General features: G+C 36.9%; 1 protein-coding gene across 1 annotated transcript in view; it reads right to left on the bottom strand.

Annotated features, from left to right (window-relative positions):
• Nucleotides 1–799: 799 nt before the first annotated feature.
• The window catches only part of LOC118427431, a 60,546-nt gene continuing 42,145 nt past the window's right edge, over nucleotides 800–19,200 (bottom strand). Inside the window, exons 2-3 of the mRNA XM_035837230.1 lie at nucleotides 4,024–4,183; nucleotides 800–3,389 (exon numbers count right to left, since the gene is read on the bottom strand). Of these exons, the coding sequence (XP_035693123.1) occupies nucleotides 3,175–3,389; nucleotides 4,024–4,183 (375 nt within the window). The 3' untranslated portion in view covers nucleotides 800–3,174. The remainder of the gene's footprint in view (nucleotides 3,390–4,023; nucleotides 4,184–19,200) is intronic.

The following is a 19,200-nucleotide window of genomic DNA, read 5'->3' as shown; positions in this document are numbered from 1 at the left end:
ATTTCATTAATGGTAGAAATGTCAGACAAAGTTGGAAGTGAACCAAAAATGCAGGGGTCTATCTAATCTGCACTGACACTGTTGGAGATACATGAAAACCATAATTCAATTTCAGTGAAAATTCTGGATTATAAAGCATGATTAAAAAATGGAAGTAAGTCTGTTTCTATGACAGTTTGAGAGTCCCAAAATATTTTGCTCAGGTCTGGAATAATAATCACATGGCTCTGCAATTTAGAATTCAACTGTAACAGTTACAGTTGAGAAACAGTATTGGATGACGTTGGCTATACGTTGTGGTCTGATGAATTTCATATTGAATTTGACAATTCCATGACTGTAAGTTTACATGTTAACTGCCAATATTGCAGATATGTTGTATTATGTAACCAGTTCATGTGTTGGAGCAAAGCACAGTTTATAGGACTGCAACCTTGCAATTTATAACAGAAATTTCTAAAATGTAGTTTGAAAACATCGTAAATTGAAAGTAGCAAAATACACATAATATATCTAGCAATTGTATATAAGTAAACTCTGCAAGAGTAGGTTGATGAACATTAGACATCCTATAAGATATGCCCAAAAGCAGTTACTCAAGCAATTGCATGCAACTGGATATGGTTTTGGAAACAGCAGATGTTTCAGACAACCATCCGGAGTCTTTCATCAGTGATACTGGAGAAATCACAGTTGAAGATCTTTACATCTTTATATCTACTCTCCTATCCTCTCTCCAACAAGATTTCTCTTATGGTTGTCTGAAGCACCTGACCGTTTCCAAAATCATATCTGCAAGAGTAGAGCTGACCTTAGCCACCCATGGACGAGCAATCGGAACATATCCTCCGATGGAATGTACAAAGACTATAGAATATAACGTTAAGCATGATTTCTTTTAGATAACTGTGGGGATGGTGTTTGCGATTTCCATACTACCAGCTAGTATGTAGCTATATAGAGAGTTTAAATGATGAGGGGGAGAAAAGTCATGTTGATAACTTTACTGTGTATAATATCAACAAAGAACAAACAAATTACAAAGTTCACTTTTCACCTGAACTGGCCATGTTGAATACACCAATCCAACAAATCATTCCTTCTCCCTGTGAGCTGAAGTTTATGTACTAATGTGTGGCATAATGTTACTAATAATTTTCATTTCAGAAAAAGAATTATCTGACTATTCATTTCATGATATTACTTAACATGCTGTGCACTGTAAACGTTGGGACAGCCCTGATAATAATTCTGACACCCCTATATTTTGACAACCCTACATTCCAACACCTCTATGTTTGGATTTCGATAAAGGTTGCGGTTTAGGGGGTGTATAGGGGTGTCGGAACATAGCGGCGTTGTAATATACATATGAGGGTGTACATTTGTAGGTCATAATGGCATTGAAACATAAGAGTGTAAGAATATAGAGGCATCATAATATAGGGGTATAACTATCAACAGTCACATGTAGAAAATAAACTTGTTACAGCTGCAGCTCACCAAGTGTACATTTTTACCTTTAATTTTTTATTCAGCTCATGGTGACACCTTCATTGTATAAATCCTTTTCCTTGTTCAACACAAGAAAAGAGGGTCAGAAAGATTATTAAGCTTGAATCTGACTGATTTCCCTCCCTTATTGCATGAGGAAAGTGATTTTTATTTTCCAGAATCTGATTTTTTCTTTGAAATCTGAGAACAAATCAAGTTGGTGTAACAGTATCCTAGCCAGCTGTGTGCCAGCCTTTTTATCTTTACCCCACTCTCTCGGCTTAGTAACATCAACAAAGAGAGAGGTGGACTAAAAAGTAAAGCTCACATACTGTAAAAGCCTGTTGTTCATATAAAAGCTACACATAAAAGGGGTGGCACCCAGGCTAATTGTAATGCAGCAGCCTTTGCATTCTGTAGAATGTGAAATGTTCTTAAAATTTGTAAAGATTTTGTCAGTTTCTCTTCTTAAAGTGACTTTACATTGTAGAGTGTATCTTGTGGCACATTGTGGTTACGGTATTATAGACCCAAGACTTCTATATGCTATCAAATGTCAATTCTATCTTTTTATGAGTAGAGAGGAAAGCCAACTTCATTCCCCTAGTCTTGTTTATTAAACCTTCTCTTCTAGTTTTGACCCATTTTCTCACACAGAGCTTTCCTGCGGCCACTATTAAGCCTTAGTAGGCTCAAGAAAAGCTCTGTGCGGGAGAATGTGTTTTAGCAAACAGTAAGAAAAATCTATGACCAATCATATCCACAAGTTTTTATCCATTTTAGATGTGAACTGAAAGCAACATGTTATAATGGTGTAAATGATTAAGAATACTTTTTAACCTTTTATACAATGTACATGTAGTTTCAATCTGCACAAAATCAAGATAATCTTTTTTCTTATTCACAATACATTGTTACATTCCAAAACAGCATTTCAAAAACTATTATTACCCTGTGTCTGGATCCATTTAGCAGTTATTATAATTATAAGACTTAATGTCCATGCAGTGATATAAGAAATACTGAATTTTGTTGGAGCATTTCACAGCATATTGCATACAAAGTCATAGTATACTCTTTCTCTCTTCACAACAACTATTAAACAGTCCTAACCTAATCACACATAGAATTCCTTATGAATATGATAAACTCTCATTTATCATAATGGTTTGTTTCTGTACTATAACCATACTGAGGAAATATAAAACTTTTCTTACTAATCCTAATAAAGATATTGTATAACATTACATAAAGTTAAGTATTTCCACATATTGCAGCATCTTTTCCACCTGATCAATAATCATTATAATATAATATTAGAGTGAGATTTACACAGTGAACTTGAGCATTGTAATAATTTCAGTGGCCTTCACCCTTTTTCTTAAATCTCTACACTTGGCATATGGCGAGCGGCAAACCTGTTTTTAACTGTTGGAAAATATTCTTTTGAGAGACTCCCTGATGTTAGATCCTCCCGTGGAATGTAGATTGGTGATACTTGAATGAACGACCTGTTGAAATTGCGATGACCCGAAGTTGCCCTGGGTGTTAAGTGTCGCTTTGCTCTTGCACTCACCATAGAAACTCATCTAAAAGTCTGAGAACCACTTCAGTCAGTCATCTCACGAGGGACTTGAATGCTCTTTATGGCACTGTGTTTAATTTCCACACTCTTTAGTATTACAACATCAGTATGAGTAGAATCGACAACGCTACCGACAAAGCAGGACTCTGGACGTGAGGCAGAAATGGAGGCGCCCTGCTTTCTGTTGGCGCAGGATTGGTCCATTCTTGGTCACATGACTCTTGGGAATCAACGTCATGCTTAAGGTCACACTTGGTGTAACAATTATTGTCTTTCGGTATGTTTTTTCCGAGAACTCCGTAGATGTGCCCTGGAAAAAAGCAAGCAGGTAAAAGTCTGTGAAATGTTGACAAAAAACCAAATTGAAGTTATTGAAATATCATCTTACATATTATCTACAGTAAAGAAATATGCTTTTTTTAGAGTACATAGCAATCTATTTCTGAAACTTGGGAGAAATGGCTATTAACTCTACTTCGCCCTCGTCATTTTCTTGAACAGGTAAGTGCCAAAACATACAAACCACTGCCAATATAATCTGGTCATGTTTTCCTCACTCCAAAATCTGATTTTTTTCAGGTCCATATTTTCACATTCAAGCTCCTTTTTTAACATTTACTAAGAATCGAGAAGAAGCTGAACAAATGTATAAGTAGAGTAGTTTTACTACCCATGTTTTATATTGGTCTTAGAAACCATCTCAATGTCACCATGTGTACTTTATTTGTATCTGTATGCCTGTACTCAGCCTGATAGGGCATGAATGTACAATAAAAGCTATCATTATCATTATTGTTTTCCTCTGGTTGTCTTACTGAATGTAACACATTTCGTTTTTGTTAGTGGGCCCCCTTGGAAATCAACTTCAAATAAGTTGAAGGGGCTACCCACATGACTGTCTGGAGATGAATAAATAAATAAATGAATAACCTATTTGAACGTACCTGGACATGAGAAGCCAGCCTCCCCAGCGTAGGGTGAGTCTGGCAGGAAATATGGGCACGACCTCTCCATGTCCTCACAGAAACTGACACACGGCCTCTTCAGGACTCCTCCCTTAAAGAATGGAAGGTTTTCTGCACAAAACCAGTCCCTGTAGGCAGTCTGCACAAAAAAGAAACAGGAAAAACACTCAAATTTTTCAATATCTTCCCAATATCAATTCCCTTCTGATAGAATGGAAGGTTTCCTGCACAACACCAGTCCTGTAACACCAATTCACCTTTATCCATGGGTTAACCTATTTCCGTTGTCCGTTGGCTTTTAGATATATTTAGCCAACGGACGGTGGTTTCAAATTACGATTTTTTTTACAATATTTCAGTTCGAAACCACCGTCTGTCGACTTGCTATCAATAAATGCCTGTCTTTGAAAACGACAAAATCAAATATAGGTTACCCCGCGGATAAAGGTGAACTCGCATTATATGCAGTCTGTACAAAAAGTAAACAGGAAAAAACACTGAAGCATCAAAGTTTACAACACAGATAAATGATGATAATTTTCCCCTATTCTTTTTTATTGTGATAACTTGGTTGCTTGACTTTTGGGGGGCATGTGGGTTCAAGTTGAGTCAAATGTGCCATGAGACTGTGATTCTTAGTTGAATAATAGTCACATGTAAGGCACATTTGGTAATTTCTTTTTTGCCTCCATTTGCAGAGGTTTTGCTTTGGATATGCCTGGCTGTGTATGTCTGTAGTCAAGGTTGCCTGCTCATACAAATCTTTTTTCTTGGGGGAAGGGGGGTGATACCTTATAGAGCTAGGGTCATAACAGTTCCATTGCAATAGCTCTCATACTTTGCAACACACATTCTTAAGCATTTAAAACATCAAATGCCCTAAATCTGTTTGAGAGCCACACACAGATTTGCTAATTAAAGGTGGCATTACATATTCAATAGCCTAACCAGGACTGGTTCATATTGAATATTAGAGGCACAAGATTGAAAAGAGAAATAAAAAACCAAAGAATTGCAGACAAAACTGTACAGTATGGAAATGAATAATGTTAAATGCCAAAATGAAGATAGAGTGAGACAGGGAAGTCTGTGCCTTGGTTTACACTGGAGTCTAATTTCTTCCTGGCATTCTTCCCTATTTGCCCAAACGCAGTAAGCAACTGAATATCAGTTTCACTTATCCCTATCTTTTTCAATCACGTCTTCCTGTTGAATCTATTTACCAGCATATCAAAGAACCAGGAAAATTTGGTGTGTCAAGGCAGTTTTATGAATTGTATGCAGGCACCACTTAACCACCATCACTTAAAACCAGTGATTTTTTGTTGTCCCCATTACTTTACAGTATGTGACTATTAGTGTTATCAGGAACTTACAATCACAGTCATGGCTGTTACAGTGAACACTCAATTTTTTGCTTCCAGCAAGATTAAATCACACTATAAAAACCAATCCAGACTTACCGTTTGTGACAAATCCCCAAAAGACATTATCAACTCTACACAAACATTGTTACAAAGTAACTTCCATGTGTGTACCTATTGAGATAACAATCTCCGTGAACAATCCCTATGGTACATTTGTGAGGCGGCAAGCTTACAGGAATCTGCCCTGGGGTTATGTACAATGTATGCTTATCTACGAGATGGCAGATAACATCATTTCCTGCGTGGTTGCTGGCACATCCATTTATGAACACAATAACGTATGTTCATCTCGATCTAGGATATGCCTTTACAAATGTGTGAGACGTTTTCATTTCCCAGACTACAAATCCGTTTACATGGCTGACAGATACAGATCTGAAGGTGCAGTCAGGTTTTATTGGTTTGTGAAGACAGCCCTTTCCTTGCCACGGCTCTGTTGCTAGCTGACAGATTTCTTGCATAGTTGGCTGAAGTTTTAAAGTTATGTAGTACTGTAAATGCAGAAATGTTCGCGGTGGATTAATGTTCGCGGTTTTTGCGGCGGCCGCTTTACCGCGAATTTAAAACCACCGCGAACATTTTTCCATAACAGTAAGAGACTACAGTGCATGGTGCTACCGCAAAATTAAAACCACCGCGAAAAGTCCATTTTCCCGCTACCGCGAAATTAAATCCCCGCAAAATTAAATGCATTTACAGTACCCAAAATAACAATCTCATAGGAAACTTTAACATGCACTTACACAAAAAGTCTTCATAAGATTGATGTCTGTGACTACATGAATTTGAATTTTTCAAATGATAATCATCATTCCAATTTTGTCAGCTCAAAACAGGTGGAAGGTTACAAGAATCTTGTTAAGTTCTGTAAAGATGCAGTTGATAACTCTTTTTCAGTACGAATGATAGTGGCTGGGAGTTGAGTAACTGTTACAGTAGTTATCCTCTACAAACATCATTTTCAGTACCAAGGAGAAAAACATCCAAGAATGTTGCAAACTTTTGTAAAGATGAAGTTTATCATAGTACACTGTAGTAGATTTCAGTTGAGTGACAGTAACTGTAGTAATCCTTTTCCAACATCAATTTCAGTACCAAGGAGAAAAACATCCAAGAATACTGCAAAATTTTGTGCAGTTGATCATAGAGTCCATTCCAAGACACCGTGAGGGTTTTTAGGCGATATTTATAATTAGTCTGAATTATTTTGAATAAAAGAATATCTGAGCCACAATAATTAAATCATTTTTAAAAAAATTGACTGAGAAAGTACTCATATATTTGAATTCCTTTGAATATTTTAGAAACATCTTGAAAGTAACTGTACAAAAATATCTTTATTTAGAATAATTGTGAAACCTCTGTGTGATTATTTCACATTTACAAATATTTACAAAAAATGGTAAACCTCGCCAAATGGTTAAATTAGTTTATTGCCCCCATAAAAGTAAGCCCTATTGTTGCATCTGTATATTTTTAGATTTCACTGCTGGGCACTGGTGGATCCTTTGTGGTGGGCCATTGTTGCATGGCACCCAACCATACTTTGCAAAGATGTGTGAATTGCTATCTTCCCAACCCACTGAACCATTTACAAAAAATGGTAGAAAATGGTAAATAATGGTAGAATGCTGTTATCATTATTTAGAAACCATTAGAAGTATCCAATTCCACACAATGAATATTTCCAAAGTTTTACAGGACCAGGGAAATATTTATAAAGTTGAAACAGTGTTACAAATGTTTCTGAAGTATGAAATGTCCTAGACATATAATTAACATCGAGCAGATTAAAATTGGACTGAGCAGAGCACTTTGGACTAATGCTTGTAGCCTTTCACAGACTACACCTATATATCAGATATTTTGTAAAAATGTATATTGAAAGGTAATTAATATGTAGAATGCAATTAGATGTCTCCAGGAACAAAGTCAATTCTGCAGAATTCTGCAGAATTCTGGAACCTGAGCCAGAATTCTGCAGAATTCTGGAACCTGAGTCAGAATTCTACAGGATTCTGGGAACCTGAGCCAGAATTCTGCAGAATTCTGGGAACCTTAGCCAGAATTCTGGGAACCTTTGTTCCTGGAGACATCTAATTGCATTCTACATATTAATTACCTTTCAATATACATTTTCACAAAATATCTGATATATAGGTGTAGTCTGTAAAAGGCTACAAGCATTAGTCCAAAGTGCTCTGCTCAGCCCAATTTTAATCTGCTCGATGTTACTTACAAAACTTTAAAATCAATTCTAAACAATGGCCACAAACATCCGCATGGTGTCTTGGAATGGACTCTAGTAGTAACTTTGAGTAACAGGTATTGGATAATCTGGGATTTATTCTGCCTTCATATTGCCCAAGGAATTCTTTTAATCTCAACTGAAAAGCTATTATTCAAAACTATAAACCTGCATGTGAACTAATCTCATTTCTGGAATAAATCAATTTCATTTCATCATTGGTTTGATGAGCAATTTGATATAGCTGTATTGCATGATTTATAATAGAAATGCAATAAGTAATAGGTAAAACAAAAAACTTTTAACATAGAGGTATTTTAGATATTTCTTGCATTTGCATGAAATGAAAATTGCATCTTCAATTGCCAAATGATTAAGCATAAAATAGATAGAAAATGTGCAAAAAGAATAATATTCAATATTGAACAAGAAAGGTGAAACTATATATAAGCTTCAAAATGCTAGCCTTGTGCAAAGTGCAGCCACTTCTGAATTAATTCTTTCCCATTCCATTATGGGAACTGAAGTGCCAATAATATCCTTAAGGAAAGATACTCCAGTTTGTATGTAGGAAGAGGAAATGTACCCTGAAGGCCAATTCCATTTATGGGTCTTTCAAGGTCTGAAATTGCTAAGACCGTGTGAATCATTTCTTCAATACGCTTTGATACACATGCAAATTAGACTTACAGTTGTAATGACAAAATCAACAGTATGGAAGTCCTATGAAAGGGCATATAATTTGGTACTTAGCACTTGTAGAACTATGGCCTAATAAGTATTTTTGTATAGAGGCATTTAACAAAGAATGGTTTAGAGTAAGGTTGAGTACTATTAATTTCTAATGACTTTCACCTGATTTCCTAGTTTTGTTGTTCTGTCTTTTTTGGAATTTGAAAGCAAATAATTCAAAAGACATAGAATTCTGACATATTGCTAAGATTTGTGAATTATGTTTTGTATTTATTTGTAATATTACATCTGTTTCATTAGGATACTTAACATTATGATTTCACCTTATGTTATGTGTTATTTCCTTCAATTTGATTATGTATAATTCAATTTTTTCATGCAGTCTAGTTTCTTGGGGGACGCCCTCAAAAACCAGTGTCAGGCGTCTGTTCTTCCCCTGCATTTATTTCTTTCATATAAGGCCACACCAATTTAATTTCTTGGTTCTCAGATTTTTTCAGAAAAAATTGGGGTGGGCGGTCGAAAATAAATAAAGTAAAAATTTGCAAAAAGGCTGGGGTGGACATATGAGGTTTATATAACACAAAAAAAACAAGGTTAGTTGTCAAGTTGTCATCTTTTAATGGCATGATTTATCCAATGAATCTCTTTCTTTGATTTGATACCAATGTTCTGAATAAAAGAATTGTTTTTAGACTGAAATTATGTATGTTGCATTTACTTATTTTTAATTACTATTATTACCATAATGTATACCTATATCATTTTTCTTGGGACTAGATCTTTTTTTCCAAATCGGAAAAAAATGGGTCGGGAAATCCGAGAACCAAGAAATTAAATTGGTGTGGCCTAATAAATAAAGAACATATAAAACATAATGATAATAGTAATCATGAAAATTTGGATAGATCAGATTCCCCAGGTCAGTGTCCAGTGACTAGCTGCTGTCCTTCATGGAGAATTATGCGGTTATTGATGGCCTGAAGGTTAGTCTACTAGTCTCAGGAGCAAAAGGTCCTGGGTTCAAATCAATAAGACATTGCACTTGAGATTTTTCTGACTTGGTTAAGGGAAGTGAAAACTGGAGGAGAGTGAGGTTGGGGTTTTGCTTTCCAGAATAATAGACCTACATGTATATCATATAAGCTAGGTGTATTCAGGTACATATACACAGACATGGTGAAGTAGAATGCAATTGTCTTAGTGGCCCCTGTGGGTACCTTTAACCCCAGCCTTTGAGTTAGACAATTACGGGTAGTCATTTTGGTTTAGATTTAGTTTCTTTTATGGGTCCAGATTTCAAATTGTCATTCTTTTGTTTATTAGGCCATACCAATTTTATTTGTTGGTTCTCGGAATCGCCGCTTCTAATTTTCCCAATTTGCAAAAAAAAAAAAATTCCATTCAGTTAAGTTAGTGCTGCCAAATTTTGGTTCAGTTACAAAAACAAACCGCCTGGAAGTACCAGTACATTTACTTTCTCTCACCCCCAATTCCTTTGTTACCAATTGATTCAGTTCTTGTTTGTTGCAAAGTACATTTGGGAACACATAAATCTTCGTGAATATGAGATACACATGGGCATACCATAACACAACGTAACGTTAGCAGAATCAGAAGTTCAGAAATTCGGCAGAGCATGTGCTCTGTCGCACACGCACACATTCACACGTAAATTTTCAATTGAAACACAGAAATCGGCCCCCAAAGAAACAACTCAATAAATTACCAATACTTTTTCACTCTTGTACCTACATGGGCAACATGTTTTGATATGCCTGAATAGCACAAATCCGTCTGAAATCCGCTGAAAATGGAGATATAAACAAGCCGGTCGGCCATCTTTATTTCAAATATTTATTTTGGTTTGCAGCAGCGCCCCACAGTGATTTTTGGCAAAACTGCAGATTTTACAGCTCTTGATAGCATGTAGGTTTTTCCAAAGAGGTTTAATCAAGTTGCATCTTATTTTTTTGCCAACAAAAAATTGCAACAAAAAGGGAGAATAAACATATTGTTTTAAACAACATGTAGTTCAATACTTTGGGTTGTTCATGTATTTTTAGTGGAAGTATTTGTAATTTTTTTCCAATTTGCACCAGTTGACCATGAAATGTATCTAGAGCCTTGAATTGATAGATTTTATCTACTCAGAGGGCAAATAAGACTTCCAGCAATGCTATTTCATTTCTAGAGACAAACTTAGATAATATTTGCTGTTTTTGTTGCATTTCTGGAAAAATACTATATAGGTCTGTTTGAGATGTTTTTTGTTTACCGCATGATAAGATAAAAATACAAATCAGAAGGTTAACTAGAAGTAGAACAAAAGGTAATGGATAAGCTGAGTTGAGATGAAGAAAACAATTAAGTTTGTCTTTAATACTGAGCATTTCTGTTAACTGTAGTACTGACTGTACAAATTGTAGGTAAAACTTATGCCAACATGCAATTTTGCAATGTAATGTAATGTAAGTATCACTGATTAACTATTTCTAGCATACGTATTAGTATGGATCCAGGTCAGGACTTATCACCCTGGACCTCTGGACCTGAACTCAGACGTGTTGCAAGTTTTTTTTTTTTTTTTTTTTCGCCCTGTCGCTTCAACTTTTTTCTGAAAAAATCCGAGAACCAACAAATTAAATTGGTGTGGCCTTACCGGGGGTATTCTGTTCTTCAAATTCCTTGCAAATTTTTTTCTTACCTTGAATAAATGCTAATTCACTTTTACCTGCTGGGTAGCTGTTTTAGAAAGCAGGGTACTGTAAATGCAGAAATGTTCACGGTGGTTTTATGTTTGCAGTTTTCACAGTGGCCACTTTGCCACGAACTTAAAACCACCGCAAACATATTTCTATTATAGATTTTTTACAGTCAAAAGCGCTACCGCAGACTTAAAACAACTGCAAATGCTCCGTTTTTCCCGCTACCTCGAAAGTAAATCCCTGGGAACTTAAATGCATTTACAGTATTTAGGGATATCAAGTTGACTGAGGATGGTTTCAAACTTCAGTATTTCAAAAATATTGCAAGCTGAAACCACCGTCTGTCTACTTGATATCCATTTATATAAATACCCTGCTTTTTAAATCAATGAATATATGTATATAGGTTACCCTGTGGATAAAAATGGACAAGCTGTGAATGTTTTTCATATTGAATTTCTCAAACAGCAATCATTACTCTGATTTGTTGGCAATTCTAAAAAGCATAATGGATTATGTCTGATTTCTTATTCATGCAGTGGAGTTTTCTTTTACAATACAATTGATAGTAATCATCATTTTCCAGCACAGCATTCAGCACCAAGGAGAGACATGTCCAAGAATAGGCAAGATGATCTTGTATTTAGGGTTACTGACTAAGAATCTAAAGGTTCTGGGTTGGAATCCCTAGCAGGCCCCAATGTTGTGCCTCTTGGAAAGGCACTTTGCCCCTGTATTTTATTTGTATTTTCTTTACTCAACTCGGGAAAATAAGTACCTAACTGTGGCTCGGGACGTCCTTTTAGATTGGACTTGAAGCCGAAGGTCCCATGTTTGAGAAGATACACACCTCGAATACATTAAAGAACCCATCACACTTATAAAACAGAGTATTAGTTCATTCCTGGTGTGACTTAATCCAACCAATGCATTTTGGTCCTGCACTTACTGTACAAGATTAGCAAGTTATGCCTATTGGGAGTTTTCTAGTCATCAACAGAGTCTGACAAGAACCATCAAAGAATTTAGTCTGGCCTAGGATACAATCTGCCTTCATATTGTCCACTAAATTGCACCTAGTCCTTTAATAACAACTGACAAGCTATTATTCATAACTATGATCCTGCGTGCGAACTAATCTAATTCCTGGGATAAATCATTTCATTTTCCTTGGACCCCCGTGCAGCCATCTCGCTGTAATATGATTTTAACAGAGATATATCTGTGTAATCAGATGTTTTATGGGCTGGAGAGGAATAACAATCATGCAAGCTGTAGCTGTCATTTTATTTCATAGAAAGGCTAAAACTGATTGTCTTCAGGGTGTGTGTGTGTGTGTGATTGTGTGTGTGTGTATGTGTGTGTGTGTGTGTGTGTGTGTTTGTATGTGTCTGGGTCTGGGTCTGTCAGCCAGTGTGTCTGTCTGTGTGTTCGTGAACAGCATAACTCAAAAAGTTGTGCCTCGGTCATTACGATATTTCGCTCACTGGTAGCTATTGGCAATATGAAGAAACAAATACATTTTGGGCCACCTGGTAGCTTTCCATGGTAATGGACCAGAATGTGCAGTTTTGATATTTTGTGTTCTGGACATGCTACAGTTGAGGCTATTGAACATCAGCATAAAATGTTGTTAAGGTCCAAAATACCTCAATGCAAGCATGCATATTGCTGAACATAAGCAATTACCGTTCATTTTGAGATGTTTCCCCTCAGCAATGCAAGTTTTACATTACTGTATACAGTAGCTATTCTTACCCCCTAACCATATTCTTTATCTACATTTGCCAGTCTGACTTACAATTGCTTTTTCAATAACCTCTGGACTTAAGTGCCCGCTGTGTCTTTCTTGTATGAAACTGCATACACTAGCACATTTATAGTCCTAACATTTGATACATGACTGTGTACTGACATACTATCCTGAAATTAAGTCATTTGTGGCTTGGTGTACGTAGCTAGCGTAGGCTCTCTGTAGAGCAGGTATAGCTCTCTGCCGCCGGGATAATCTTCTGCAGCTGGTTGGATTTATACCTGGTAGGCTTTTAATTGGCCGCTGGGCAAAGTCCTACCGTGTGAAATTCCCACCAAATGGGGACGCTTACCTGGCGACAGAGAGCTCCATCTTTCCCGTAGAGTCTACACTAGCTACTTAGAGCCATTGCCTAATGTAGACCCAACATCTGGAACAGTCTACCTCCAGATATACGCACAGCCCCAACTCTGGCTTCCTTTAAGAGGCTCTCAAAGTAACGGAAAGGACCGAAATGAGTGGACGTGAACCATGTCTCTCGTTATCATTTGTTTTATACCATGTACCAAATTGTGCATATAGGCTAATATAAGACTCATTAGGACTGTTAACTGTATCTCTGTTATATACGTTGTCATGATCTCAATGAAAATCGGCCAAGCTTTCATGAATAAACAAAAGTTTAAACAAAACAAAACAAAAGCCATGAATAGACTGGATTCGAGGTAACTGACACACCAACGAAAATATTTGCTAAGCTCATCTGTTCTGTGAGCTAACTGGTTTTGAGAGACCACTCTCATGAAACTATGCCTACCAGCCTGGAAACATTCCTCACAGAATATGTTTTCACATTGATTTTCCTGGTAATTCATATCTTTCTAAACCAGTTTAAAGAACCATCAAATCAAAATAGTATTGCCCAAGACAAATTATCTGCAAAGCTACCTGTATCTCTGTGGCTTTGCAATTTCAATGGGAGAGAAGCTTGCTTTGAGATCTTGTTACAGTCATTATTTTATTTCAAAAGATTTCTGTAACCAGTTAAATTGGAATCCACGATGGACATGCTGGGTTCCAAGAATTGCTGACTTTTTCTTTTTAGAATCAAAATGGTGTTCGATTGGGCGTTCCATTTGGGTTCACCTGCGGTCACCTGTAGGTTTCCTTAATGAAATATGGGTCATATGCCCTAAGGCTTATTTTACTTGGTGCCTTATTTCAGAAAAAAGTGACTACATTTTCACAAATATGAGCCAATATTTGAATGTCCTATACATGTATTTTGGCATTTTGTTTGGGACATAATATGTAATGTAACAAAGCTACCAGCCACAATATTATTTGTGACAATATTATGACTTGTATATGTTGAATTAGTTTCTACCCTTATCTGTACGGCATGACATGCGTTCATTAGCCTCCCCTGGCCAGCTGGGGGACTACACAGAAGCCCAGGTAACTCCTGGTACCCTCCCTTACAGTGGAAATTTTGTCCATTGCAACCACCTACTGTGATCATTCAAATTGTATATTCAAACAGCATTTAGAGTGCAATTCTAGTTGGAGACAGTGGAGACAATATGGGAGCCCAGGTGACCAGGTATTCTCTCTTAAAGTGGAATTTATCCATAGTAACTGACAACCGTGATCGTTCAAATTGTTTATGAACCATATTCCAACAGTATGACTTAAAGTGCAATCTAGTTGGAGACAATAAGGGAACCCAGGTAATCTGGTACTGAAAATTTTGCCATATAGCAACTGACCACTGTGATCATTCAAAATGTTTATGAACAGTGCAATCTAGTTGGTAAAGCAACTATGACCAGGATGAGGATGAGATGACAGAAAATCCTTTCGTACTCAGTTTTTTATCTAAGAAAAATATGATATACATGTATCTAATGATATCTCTCGGCTTTGCTTCGCAAACAAAGATCTGATAGTATACTACCTGATGATATACTAATTTCAAAACAAGAAGAATTGAGAAATTGGGGCATGTACACTGAAATTCTTATTGTTTCTTGATACTGGCCTAACGTTCCCTTTTTTGTTTAGATAAGACAAGATTATATACAATACAAAGATGGAAGATACTAGACTGTTAAAAGTTTGTATCGCTCTTTTTGTCTGTTTACAGTCAGCTTATATTAGAAAGAAACATTTAGATGTATAAATCTTGTTGTATGCATTATATATACACACAGAGAGAGTATCATAATCAAAATGTATGTTCTGTAGCAGCCAAGCGTATAGATTGTTAAAACAAAAGAGCTGAATGAATTGTCAATTACATTTATCACTGAACGTCATGTTAATACTACATGAAATCAATGTCACTTCTTATTGTACCCTAATCCCTCAAACCATTACAACATGATTATCTCTGATCTAGAGGGACCTCTTCTCTTATATGAAACAATTCATTATCCTGATATATAGACACCCTGGCTAAGTCGTTATCTGTCAATCTAGACATGCTAAAAAGTTTCCACTCTTAAGTATATCCAACAGCAATTTTGCAGCAGTGATATTAACTAGTAAGGCTGACATTTGCTTGAGAGTAAATACAGCATATTTCAACCATCTCCCTCCCCATGCAACAAGAGACTGTTCCTAAATTAACATCCATTGGCATAATACCGGTCGGTTTACTGCAATTTCTCAAGCAATGCTAATTTGGCAAATGATCAACGCATCATTTTCTCCAGTTACATGTTGCTGTTACAGCTTACCTTTGCCACTTCTTCTGTGTAAATTATTTTGTCTCTCTGGTCCTGCTAAAAACATAATATCGTAATTGGAACACACCGCGGAATTGCACGGAGAACGGGCACGTGGTTGGAAGGGGGTGCACTATACCGGCCGAACGAAACACGGCACAATTAACTGCCGCTATGTACCTTTATACATCCTCTGTTGTTCCTTTCTTTCCTGTTAGTAGTTGCACAAAACAAAAATCTGCATGAGCATACAAAAGTCATGAGAAAATGGGCGTATACTGACAAGAATTTTCATTTAATTTTGGTCCGTCACAACCGCTATGGCGTAAAACTTTACTGCTGGCCGTAGCATTAAAAATGGCGGGAAAATGGCGGCGTACGTTCAATTTGACCCATTCAGCCGTAGATCCGGGCGATAATGCAACGGTTCCTCACACTTTTACACGAGTTGTAGGTCACCAAAAGAAATTCAAGATTGCTGTTGAATCATGCTCGTCTTGTGCCGTGAGCACATGTGATTATTATCTACAAATCTGGCGATGAACGTGACAGTGTGTTTGTCCCACGACGAGCTCGCCTGCCCCGAAAATGATCTGAAAACTTTTGGCCTTGTTGTCTTCGAATGCATTGTTATCGATGCTTTGTAAATTATGTATTGGACACCTAGATGTCTGAAGTGTGCATACCTCAGAAATAACTATTGTTGCATGTGTAGATCTCTTTAAGTTCCACTATTTTTAATCGACCGGTATAAGGCTTATGACCGGTATTATGCCAATGCATGTTACCCATGTGAGAAAATGGAATACTTCTGTTTAAAAATGACTTAAACAAATCACACTTAAGGTCATTTCAGGTCTTTTGGTTCAGGAACAATGGAGATGAATTGCTTTCAAGATTTGAAAGGAGAAAGAAAAGTAGATGAAGAAACATTACAAATACAATATATTTCACCATACCTGTGGTATGGCTAAAATATAATGAGCACATCTGACGTCTCTGCTGATTACAAACCAGTTAGTACATGTGACCTGATGACTAAAGGATATTGCCTATTCTAAGCGAATGTCTATTGTTGCACAGATTAAAAACCTGTTTGACGGGATATTGATTGCAAGGGGGCTGCCCTCATATAGATTACAAGGTCAGGCCGCTCACTACACTACAGTTATGGACAGTTAATACACATCTGAGGAACTGTAAGAGGGGATTCAATTTTGCTGTAGGAGAAAACTTAGTGTTTGCCTTTATTACAAAAGAGACTTAGTATTCTGCCTTGCAGTCCACTCCTTGAAGTTAATATTATCAGGCTGAGGTATCCAACCCCCCAACTGCATTTTCATGGCCTACATTGTACATCAGGATCTTACAAAGACATACTAGCTAACACCTTTTCCAAACTTTCATTACGACTGCTTTTACATCAAAAGCCTTTCTACTGGGTTACTGACATTTTCCGATGATGTGCATTGAACCGACGTCCAATAGAGCCTAGAGGACAGCCTCTAATTGCACTCATCTTCTTGTACTCTAATCCCCCGGCACAATTATGAGTTAATTAAACCGACATGACAAGGCATCAGTGTCCCGGGGATGACACTAATGAAAATTGTGTGTTACCCTTGGAGCTTTTTCTCTCACTCTCCGTCACCAACATAAAAACTCAAGGAGTGTTGGAGGTATGAAAATAGAAAGAAAATTGAGTTCTTGATTCAAACTCTCATAATACTAAACTGTAAACATACGTGACTGATGAATCTCTTCAACAATCATAATACTGCCATTTTAACGTCAATTCTGATACCAATTTAGAAAGGAGCATCTTTTTTCCCCACCTATTGTTCATGTTATGTACGACCTTCGTTACTTATGCTGTGTGTTTTGATTGACTCTTTAGTCCTGCTGGCAACATCACAATTCAAGGACGTGGCCAAGATGTGCTGTGAATGGTCGTTTGCTCAGAAGGGGGTTGCATAAAGCTACAGGAAGTGACTCGTATTGCTGCTATATATTGTCATACCTGGGCCACGAGAATGTTCCTTTCCGTACCACATGGGGTTCTGAGTTGTATGGCACGGATTTACATCAAATAAGTTGAATAAAGCACACTGTACGTGCTGAGTGCAGGGCGGTTGAAAATTCAAATACCAGATTTAGACTTTGGAATTGCTGTTGCTACCATTTTTTGTTTGATGACACCTACTTCGGTTACATTTTGCAATGCTCTTTCAGCTGTGTATGACAAAAATAAAATACAGCATGGTATAAAATACATAAATAAGATACAGCATGTTGTTTACTCATATGGACATGTTTGCAACCTTTTCCCTGTCTTGTCAGTGCAACATGACACAGGTTATTTAGATACAGAGCTTGGTGAGGTTGATGTTTTTTCACTTTGAGAAGCTAGAATATACCTGTCCTTGGTGCTGAATTTTAAATGTTATTGATATTGACAGTATGCATTGAGCTAATGGAATTTCTAGCAACTTATAACCACCGCGAACATTTTTCCATGGCAGTAAGAGACTACAATGCATGGTGCTACCGCAAAATTAAAACCACCGCAAAATGATGTGGTGAGAATGGGTCACCTTTTTACACCCCAGGACTAGGACTGGTAGTAATTTTATGATGTAATGTATTTGAAATTTTCCGGGGACTTGAGACGCAATCTTGAGGATATGCAAATTTGATCCTTGGAACTCGTGCTTGTCCAAATATTCATATTTTGGTACCAACAGTTGAAAAAAAATCCTTGTCATATTACTTGTATTGTAGTCATTCATGTATCTTAGTTTAAAGTTCATTGTTTGAAATGATAACAATCCTGACATGTTGCTCTAATCAGGTAGCATTGGAGTCCATCGCAGAAATCTGATGCCTTTTTCTAATTCAGTTTGATTTTTCCCACGGACTACTGTACATCAAGCTAGATTGAAAAACTTGTGGAACAAGAAATTAAGCAGTTTTGGCCTCAAAGTGTGTGCACAGACGCATTTCTTGGGCCCCTCCCTCCATCAAGAATGAAATTGCTTGACGCAAATGAAATTACATGAAGTAGCATCAATTTTGCCACAAGACTTGTACAGCCCTATGGCAAAGCACTAATCTATATGCCAAGGATGACTCTCGAAAGATTTCTTGCCAACACCTTAATGATGGTTCCCCCAGCAACTCTGGTACAGTGATCATCCCAGGCCCTTTGTGATTACTCATTAATTGAGGGTATACCCTGGAATGCCCATGACGGTTGTATAGTGCGTAATGAGTTCCTAGCCAATTGTTATCATGAACATTGAAAGTATGATCATTCTAAACGTTTTTATAATTTGCTCTCACAGGAAAGGTTCCCAGCTGCTGTGGCATATGTTATGATAGACATGAGAGGTATGATCATTGTAGTAACCATTTTTTTAATTGCTCTCTTGGAAATCGTTTATGACGATAATCACATGGCAGACAAACACTTAAGTGAGACTCTCTATTATTCAACAGCATAGGATCAAACTATATAATAATACTGTATGTTTTAAGGTACTGAATATATCAATTTTTGCCATTTGGTGCAGTGTACAAATGGTAGGCCATCTCTTTT

This window comes from Branchiostoma floridae, chromosome 12 (assembly GCF_000003815.2).
Source record: "Branchiostoma floridae strain S238N-H82 chromosome 12, Bfl_VNyyK, whole genome shotgun sequence".
NCBI classification, from domain to species: domain Eukaryota; kingdom Metazoa; phylum Chordata; class Leptocardii; order Amphioxiformes; family Branchiostomatidae; genus Branchiostoma; species Branchiostoma floridae.
This window is presented reverse-complemented; position numbering and strand designations above follow the sequence as displayed.